The 9,375-nt window shown below is 70.9% G+C and overlaps 1 protein-coding gene across 1 annotated transcript; it reads right to left on the bottom strand.

Annotated features, from left to right (window-relative positions):
- Positions 1-442: 442 nt before the first annotated feature.
- On the bottom strand, positions 443-9,374 carry AGAP2 (ArfGAP with GTPase domain, ankyrin repeat and PH domain 2; the record flags this gene model as incomplete). Its single annotated transcript, XM_085320758.1, has 19 exons — positions 443-649; positions 1,361-1,616; positions 1,817-2,039; positions 2,309-2,399; positions 2,474-2,625; positions 3,058-3,117; positions 3,484-3,633; positions 4,145-4,261; positions 4,390-4,552; positions 4,686-4,790; positions 4,904-4,990; positions 5,130-5,285; positions 5,383-5,498; positions 5,606-5,740; positions 5,831-5,972; positions 6,070-6,155; positions 7,050-7,137; positions 7,260-7,318; positions 8,762-9,374. Coding segments are annotated over 19 exons (3,006 nt in total), but the record flags the coding sequence as incomplete, so codon positions are not given.
- Between the last annotated feature and the right edge of the window lies 1 nt (position 9,375).

Below are 9,375 nucleotides of genomic sequence, written 5' to 3'. Positions count from 1 at the left end.
GGGTGGCATGGATGAGGTGGCATGGCTGAGGTGGTCCAGGCAGGGTGGCCTGGGCAGGGGTGGCATGGATGAGGTGGCATGGCTGAGGTGGTCCAGGCAGGGTGGCCCGGGCAGGGGTGGCATGGACGAGGTGGCACGGACGAGGTGGCCTGGGCAGGGGTGAGGTGGCACGTGCCTGTTGGTCCGGGGCGGGGAGGGGACGTCACCACCGCGGTGCCAGGCACGGCGAGGAACCCAGGCATCCCGGCGCTGGCAGGAGCCGCGCAGGCAGCGCGGGGCACCACGCACGGCCCCCCCCCCACCCGGCGCGGGGCCCAGGCGTCCGGGCAGCGCCGTGGCACTGCCCACGGACAGGAGCAGAAGAGCCCCCAGCAGGAGCCGAATAATAAATAGAGCATTAAAAATACAAAGGGGGGGTCCGGCGGCGCCGGGCCCGGCCCGGCTATACCAGGGCGGTGCGGGCCTCGCAGTGGCCCACGCTGGCCGAGCTGCTCTTGCGGCGCAGCGCCGGCGTGGCCAGGCCGCCGGGGCCCTCGCCGGGGCAGCCGTGCTGCAGCACGATGTCGGCGCACTCCTGGCTGCCGGCGCGGCGCGCGTAGAAGAGCGCCGTGCGGCCCAGCCCGTCCCGCGCCTTCGCGTCGGCGCCGTACTGCGGGCAGAGCGGCTCCGTCAGCGGCGACCCCCCCCCGCCGCCCTCGGCCCGCGTCCTCCCCGCGCCACATTCCCCCGTGGCCGTGCCACGACCCCCATGGCCATGCCGTGGTCCCCGTGACCATGCCATGATCCCCATGGCCACGCCATCTCCCTCTCGTGTCCCCCATGGCCATGCTGTGGTCCCCATGGCCATGCCATGATCCCCATGGCCATGCCATCTCCCACTCATGTCCCCCATGGCCATGCCGTGGTCCCCATGGCCATGTCTTGATCCCCATGGCCATGCCATCTCCCACTCATGTTCCCCATGGTCATGCTGTGGTCCCCATGGCCATGCCATGATCCCCATGGCCATGCCATCTCCCTCTCGTGTCCCCATGGCCATGCCGTGGTCCCCATGGCCATGTCTTGATCCCCATGGCCACGCCATCTCCCTCTCATGTCCCCCATGGCCATGCCGTGATCCCCATGGCCATGTCTTGATCCCCATGGCCACGCCATCTCCCTCTCATGTCCCCCATGGCCATGCTGTGATCCCCATGGCCATGACATCATTGCTGTTGCCATGCCACAGTCCCCATGGCTGTGCCATGTCCCCCATGGCCATGCCGTGGTCCCCATGGCCATGCCATGTCCCCCACGATCGTGCCACCTCCCTCGTGGCCACACCACGGCCCCCCCCACCACGTGCCCAGCTCCAACCTACCCACACCAGCAGCTGGGTGATGACCACCAGGGCCAGGTCGCAGGCCACGTGCAGCGCCGTGCGGCGGTCCTTGTCGCTGGTGGCAGCATTGAGCTGCTCCTTCTTGCTGTGGGCCAGGAGCAGCAGCACCRTCTCCAGGTCCTTCTCCTGCACCGCGTGGAAGAGCTGCTCCCCCAGCGGCGCCTCGGCTGCCGGCAGTGGCGCCAGGAACAGCCGCTGCTCGTATTTGGCCCGAATCCACGACTCCCGCTCCTCCCTGCGGGGACACGCGGCGTCAGGGGGCTCGTGGTGCCGTGCTCTAGGTGACCCCGCTTGAGCAGGGGGCTTGGACTAGCTGATCTCCAGAGGTCCCTTCCAACCTCAGCCGTCTGGTGCCGCGAGTCCGCCACACACGTGGAGGGACACGCAGCCACGCGAGGGGACACACAGAGGCCACGGGGTCCCGGGGCCGCTCACCGGGACGACTCGGGGGTGGGCTTGGAGCGGCCCTGCGGGTTCTTCTCCCAGATGCTGTTGGCCGTGGCGTTGCCGATGGAGGTGAGCACCAGCGTCAGCTCCCGGGGCCAGTCGTCCAGGTCGAGGGAGCGCACGCGGGACAGGTGGGTGCCCAGGTTGCGGTGGATCCCCGAGCACTCGATGCAGATCAGCGCGCCCAGGTTGAGGCTGGCCCACGTCGGGTCTGGGGAGGAACCGCAGAGGTTCTCAGGGCCTGGCCGGGGTGGGGGGGGGGCGCGACCGGCCCCGGGGCACCGCGCGGCATCGCGTGTCCCCCCCCAGCACCGCGCGGCCCGTGGCGCCGTGTGACCCACGGCATGTGGCCTTGCGTGGCCCGCGGCATCACGCAGCCTGGTGGGTGGCATCACCCGTGGCTTCGCGTGTCCTTGGCGTCGCGCGGCCCGCGGCATCGCGTGCCCTGTGCCCACCGACCCCCACCAAGGTGACACTCACTGGGCGCCCCGCAGTCCACGCACAGCGAGTTGCCCCGGGCGTTGCGGACGGCCTGGATGGCCACGGCCTCGCTCTGGCTGTCCACGCGGGCCTGCGGGGAGACGGCGGTGACGGGGCGGCCGCGGCGGCCCCCCACCCACCATCTCCACCCCCCTCGGGTCCCACCTTGTTCTTGCTGCTCTCGCAGCACTGCAGGCTGGCCAGGATCTGGCTCTCGATGGCCTGCACCCAGGCGTCCCGCTCCTCRAAGCTGCTCGCCTCGAAGTGCCACGTCTGCCCCGTGCTCGACACGATGATGAACTCGAAGTTCTCCTCCTCTGCGGGACGAGAGACCCAGGGCGGGCGGCTGGGACCGGCTCCCGGGGCCCTTCCRGGGACCCTCCCGGGGCTCGGCCAGGCGCCCCCCCGGCCCGGCCCCCTCCGTCCCACGTCCCCGCGGCCGTGTCAGCGGCGGCTCCGGGATGAGGAGCGCGGCTCTGAGCCGCCCGCCTGGAGGGCCGCCAGGGCTCTGCCCGGCCACGGCCACGGCGGCCACGGTGGCCACGGCGACAGGGACACGGCCACCACGGCGACAGGGACACGGCGGCCACGGCGGCAGGGACACAGCCACCACGGCCACCACGGTGGCGGGGACACAGTGGCCACGGCCACCACGGCAGCGGGGACGCGGGGGCAGCGGATGCAACGGCGGCGGGCGAGGATGGGAGACAGCCACATGCATGAGTGGAGCCGGCCGCGGACCACGTTACCTGTTTTATAAATATTTCTTAAACTACCAAAGCTTTTTAATTTCCACATTTTGCGCTTGGCTGCGGAGGGTCCGGGGCAGCGAGAGCAGAGGGAGGAAAGGGGGAGAGAGAGTCACGAGAGGAGCCCCGGGGCGAAGCGCGGGGGCCCTCGCCGGGCCGGGGCGGGCGAGCGGGCGGCGTTTGCAGAGCGAGGAAGAGGAGGGATGCGCCAGCGCGGGCGGCGTGGGGCAGCGGCAGCCCCACGGCGAGGACGGGGCCCGGGCTGCGGCGCGGGGTGGGGGTGGTGGTGGTGGGGCTGGCGATCACCTCGGGGTCTCCAGCGATCCCGACGCCGGCTCCGTCGTCCCCGTGGCCCTGGGCCATCGGCCCCGTGGCCCCCATCCCCGGGGCCCGTGGTCCCCGGGGCGGCGTCCCCGGGGCTCTCACCTTCCGCCTGCCCCGAGGAGCCCTCCGTCTTGGACGGCGTCATCAGCTTCTTCCGGCGGTGCTTCTTCCTGTCGATCATGGGCGACGGCGGCGGGTCTTTGCCCGAGCTGCTGGGGCTGGATACGGGCTCGGAGGTGGGGGGGGCGTCTGCTGAGAGACCCACGCCCCAGCRTTGGTGGGGCCACCGGGCTCACCAGGGCCGTCAGAGCCACCAGGCTCACTGGGGCCACAAGCATCAAGGAGTCCATCAGAGTCCCCGGGGCCAGCAGGTCCACCAGGGCCACTGGGTTTACTGGGGCCACCAGGGTCACCGGGATCGCTGAAATCACTGGGCCACCAGGATCACAGGGGTCACTGGGAGCACCAGGACCAAGGGGACAACTGGGTCCACCAGGCTCACAAGGGCCACCAGGATCACCAGGCCACTGGCCTCACTGGGSCCACTAGACCTACAGGGCCACTGAGCTCACCAAGACCACAAGGTCCCCCAGGATCCAGGGTCACAGGGGTCACCAGGGCCACCAGGGCCACCAGCCTCACTGGGGCCACCATGTCCCCAGGTTCCCCACGGGCCATGGGGCTTCCCGAGGCCACCGCAGTCGCAGTCCAGGCTCTGCCCCAGGGAGAAGGTCCCACGAGGGGACACAGAGGGGACACTCACCGGCGCTGGGCAGCTTGGCGCTGGAGGCGGAGGCGCAGCGCTGCAGGGACCGCTCCTTGCCCGTGCCCTTGAGCCCCAGCTCCGGGGGGAGGCTCAGCCCCACGGGAGAGGTGCTGGCTGCGGGCAGGGGACGACCGGTGGGACACAGGGACCTCCAGGAGGGTCTGTGTCCCCTGCTCCCTGGGGCATCCCACCACCCGAGTGGTCTCCCCACCCAAGGGGTCCCCACCACGCCGGGTACTCACCGGCCCCCTCGGGCGCCTGCACCCCGGCCACGTCCTTCACCAGCCCGTTGATGCTGGCCGAGGGGCCGCAGGCGGAGATGGCGCGCGGCGGGCGCTTGCCGGGCACCTTGACCGTGGTCCGCAGCAAGTCCATCTCCTTCCCGTGGGTGCTGTGGATGTAATCCTGGCACGGGGGGGGGGGCGGACGCGGTGCTGAGCGTGGCGGGGCCGTGTCGCCCCCGCCGTGGGGAGGGCACGCCGTGCCGTGCCGTGCCACGGAGGCTGTGGGGAGTCCGTGGGGAGCCCGGGACACTCACGTTGATGCTGGGGTGGTAGAAGAGGAGCCCGTTGCTGGACAAGGTGACGTATTTCTTCTTCCACTCCTTGTTGAGGGAATTGCCGCTGCGTTTGAGCAGGAAGCTCTGGGGAGGCGAAGGGACGGTGAGCGGGGACGCGTCCGGGGAGGACGGAGAAGCTGGGGGGGGGGGGGATTGTGGCACGGACACGTCCGGGGGTGGCAGCGAAGGGCCGTCACCTGCTTGATGGGGATGGCACGTCCGCTGCCCGCCACCTCGCCCCGGCTGTCCAAGCTCCTCTTCTCCGAGTCGCTGCCCCGGCGGTTCTGCGGGAAAGGGCTCGGGGTGGGTGTCCCGCAGGATGGAGGGGGGGGCCCGGGGTGGGCTCCCGCCAGCGAGCCACCCCGGGGCCCCCCCTCCCCGGCACCGGCCTCGGCGGGGCGCCGGGGCCCGCGGCGGACTCACGGCGAAGAGGCTGGTGCGGCGCTTGGCGCCGCGGTGCAGGGAGCTGGGGGTGCCCAGCGCGGCCGCCGCCGGCTCCCCCCGCAGCTCCCGGTGGCTCACGTTGGGGGTGGACGGCAGCGAGGACGAGTAGTCGCTGGCGTGGCCGCCGTTGCTGGCCTGCGGGAGAGGCGGTGGCAGCGGTGGGGGGACGCTGAGCCCCGGGGGGGGGGCGCATCGCCGTCCCGCCGCCGCCGCGGGAGGGACCGGCGGGTACCTGGATGCCGCCGGCGCCGGGAGTGGAGCCGGCCGAGTGGCTGGGGGAGCTGGGCAGCGACTTGCAGGAGGCCAGGAGCTGCTGCTGCTTCCTCAGCGCCACGACCTTCTGGGCCACTGCGGGGACGGCGGCAGCGTCACCCCGCCGCCGGCCGCAGGGACAACCCCCCCCCCTTCCACCGCCGCCGTGGCGTGCGCCCCGTGCCCCCCACCCCATCGCCCACCTTCGGTGAAGACCCGGTCCACGTTGAGGCCGTACGTGGCGCAGGTCTCGTAGTAGAGGCACCGCTTCATGTCGCCGCAGAGCGCCTGGGCTCGGGCRTCCTCGATCACCCGGGGGTTGGAGGAGCTGATCTTGTCTGCGGGCCAGCGTGGAGGTGAGGAGGGAGAGGGGGGGGACCCGGCGCGGCCCCGGCCCCCCCCCGGCCGCGCCGCCCCCGCTGGCTCACCCTGCGTGCCCACCAGCGCCAGGGCCACGTCGCCGGTGCCCCGGTGGCTGCTGAGCAGCTCGTGCAGCTGCGTCACCTCCTCGAAGCTGCTCTCGTTCTCCAGGCTGAACACGAAGATGACGGCGTCCGCCCAGTTGGCGAACTGGAGTGGGGGGGACACACACGGGACAAGGGCGTCACGGCTCCGCGTTACTGGCTGCAGCCACCATGGCCCCCCCCCTCCCCAAGTCCAGACGCACCTTGGCGTCCGGGGGGCCTCCCTCCTCCCGGATAAGCAGGAGGTGGCTTTGGCCGTCAACCATCATCTCGCGCTTGAACTGCCCACCTGGAGYGGGAGACAAGAGGGGCTGTACCACGGGGCGGCCGTGCCAGGGGCTCAGCCCCAGCCCTGAGGTCATGCCCAGCCCCGTGGCCATGCCTGACCCCATGGCCATGCCAAGCACTGTGGCTATTCCCAGTCCTGTGACTGTGCTCAACCCCACGGCCACGCTCAACGCTTTGGCCATGCTCAACCCCACGGTTATCCCCAACCCCATGGCCACGCTCAACGCTGTGGCCATGCTCAAACCCACGGTTAACCCCAACCCCGTGGCCATGCTCAACGCTGTGACCATGCTCAACCCCATGGTTAACCCCAACCCCGTGGCCATGCTCAACCCCATGGTTATCCCCAACCCCATGGCCATGCTCAACGCTGTGGCCATGCTCAACCCCATGGTTAACCCCAACCCCATGGCCATGCTCAACACTGTGGCCATGCTCAGCCCCATGGTTAACCCCAACCCCCTGGCCATGTTCAACTCCATAGTTATCCCCAGTGCCATGGCCATGCCCAATGCCATGACTGTTCCCAGTCTCATGACTTTTCCCAACCCCATGGCCATGCCTGGCCCCATGGCTATTCCCAACACTGTGGCCATGCCCTGTCCCACTGCTGCACTCAGCCCCATTGCCATGCCCAGCCCCATGACCATACCCAGCCCCAAAGCCATGCTCAGCTCCATGGCCAAGCCCAACTCCATGGTCATTCCCAACCCCATGGTCCTATGACCATGCCTGGCCCCATGACCATACCCAACCCCAAAACCATGCTCAGCTCCATGGCCAAGCCCAACTTCATGGTTGTTCCAACCCCACGGTTGCCCCCATGGTCCTATGACCATGCCTGGCCCCATAGCTATTCCTGCCCCTGTGGCCATGCCCAGCTCCAGCCACTCACTCTCCGTGGGCTCCAAGCCCACATACGAGCCAGTGAGGAAGCGGTGCACGAGGGCCGACTTCCCGCTCTTGCTGCTGCCCAGGACACCCTGTGGAGGGGCAGAGAGCGGTGTGAGGGCACGCCACGCCACGCCACGCCACGCCGCGCCACGCCACACCACGCCGCGCCACGGGGCTGGCACATGGGGCTGCCCAGGGCTGCAGTACCCACCAGGCGGATCTCGGGGACGGAGCGGCCCAGGGTCCATTCCTGGCTGTTCACCAAGGCCTCTGCAGGGAGGAGAGGGGTGAGCAGGGACCCCGAGGGGGGCCACTCCCGGCACTGCCGGCAGCACCGCCGGCGGCTCCCGGCGTGGGCGGCCAGGGAGCCGTCACCAAGCAACGGCACCCGGCACCAAGCTCGGCGGAGGCGGCAGGGAGGGCCACGGGGACAGGCCTTGGCCGTGGCACCCTGCCACGATGACAGGAACCCCCTCCTTCTGGCATGGCCACCCCACGGTCACCCCCTCCCTGCACAGGGGGGCACAAGGACACGGCGGGTACATGGGCACAGCAGGCGCAAGGTCACAGTGTGCACGAGGACGCAGAGTGCACGAGGATGCGGTGTGCATGAGGATATGGCATGCACAAGGACGCGGTGTGCACAAGGATGTGGCGTGCACAAGGATGTGGCATGCATGAGGACGCAGAGTGCACGAGGACGCGGCGTGCACGAGGACGCGGCGTGCACGAGGACTTGCTGTGCACGAGGACTCGGCGTGCACGAGGACGCGGTGTCCACAAGGATGTAGAGTGCACGAGGACGCAGTGTCCACGAGGACACGGCATGCTCAAGGACGCAGTGTGCACGAGGGTGCAGGGCACGGGGCCACGGCGGGCACAAGGCCGTGGCATGGCACAGGGATGCTCCGTGGCACGGGGCACGCTCCCTGCACACGTGCCCTGCCGTGGGCCACGGCACCCCAAGCCCCTCCACGTCCCCAGCCCRTCACCGCAGCATCTCGCCTCCTGCACCACGAGAAAGGGAAACTGAGGCAGGGGAGAAGCAGAGGGTCCCCCCCATGCGGGTGCCCTCRGGTTCCCCTGCGCCAGGTCCCCAGCGTGGCCCCATGCGCGTGGCAGGCAAAGGGTTAACGCCGGTGCCTGTCACCCCACGCGTCATCACGGCGCTGTGCCACCCACGGGCCCCGCTGCCACCCACGGGCCCCCCCAGCAGGCTCTGCCCACGCGGCCCCGTGGGGTGGGTGCTGGGGGGGGCAGGAGGTCTGGGGGACACGGGGATGAGGTGGACGGATGGACGGACGGGTGGGTGGACGGACGCAGGGCGGATGGACAGGGTACAGGATGGACGGATGGATCAATGGATGGATGGACATGTGGCCGGATGGGTGGACAGACGGACGGATGGCTACGGGGTGGCCGGAGAGAGGGACGGGCAGGCGGAGGGGCGAAGGGCTGAACATGAGGCCGGGCGCGAGGGGACGCAGCGATGGGAGAGCGGACGGACGGACGGATGGGCCGTGAGCGGACACACGCATGCCTGCCGCCCGTGGGGCGGCCCGGGCTCCCCCCAGCCCCCTTTGCAGCCCCACAGAGCCCTCCCTGAGCCGGGGCCAGGCCCTGCGGGGGAAACCGAGGCACGACGAGCCCAGGCGCCCGGGACCCCCCTCCCTTCGCCCCCCCCCACCACCATGGGGGTCCCCGGGTACTTACTGGGGGAGGCCCCGCGGGGCAGCTCGGTGCTGAGCAGGGCCCAGGGGGGCGCGGGGTGCGTGGGGGTGGACGCCGGGCTCTTGGCGAAGATCCCGCTGATGAACTTGAGCATCTTGCGGTCGCGGGTGGAGGCTCGGCCGCCCTCGCGGCCCCGCTTGAGCCCTGCGCCGCCCTCGGCGGGACCCCCGGGCGCCGCCGGCGCYGCCACCATCAGCCCCCCGGGCCCCGGGTGCAGGTCGCTGTTGTCCAGGGTCTTGCTCTTGCCCTTGCGGGGCGAGAGCCGGGCGCGGGCGGCCGGCCGGGGGGCCGCCTCGGCGCCCGCCTTGCTCCCGGCTTTTGCTCGCCCCTTGCCTTCGCCCTCGGGCCACGAGAGCCGGCTGCCCGGACCCTTGTGGGCGCCTTTGCCCGCTTTGGCCTCCGAGCCCATCTTGGCCCCGCTGGTGGTCACCGTCTTGAAGGGTTTGTTGGCCAAGCGGAGCCGCCGGGGACCAGCGGCCGGGTGCGGCGAGGACGCCCCGGGACCCAGGTAGGACGAGGGGGGTTTGGCGCCGTCCGGGGCCGTGTCGGGGCATCCCCAGCTGGCCTGGCTGAGCAGCACCCGGCGGGCGCCCGGC

Source organism: Rhea americana, unplaced genomic scaffold (assembly GCF_003343005.1).
Source record: "Rhea americana isolate MKP2758 unplaced genomic scaffold, rheAme1 scaffold_658, whole genome shotgun sequence".
NCBI lineage: Eukaryota > Metazoa > Chordata > Aves > Rheiformes > Rheidae > Rhea > Rhea americana.
Note: the sequence above shows the minus strand (reverse complement) of the source record. Positions and strands in the feature narration are given on the sequence as shown.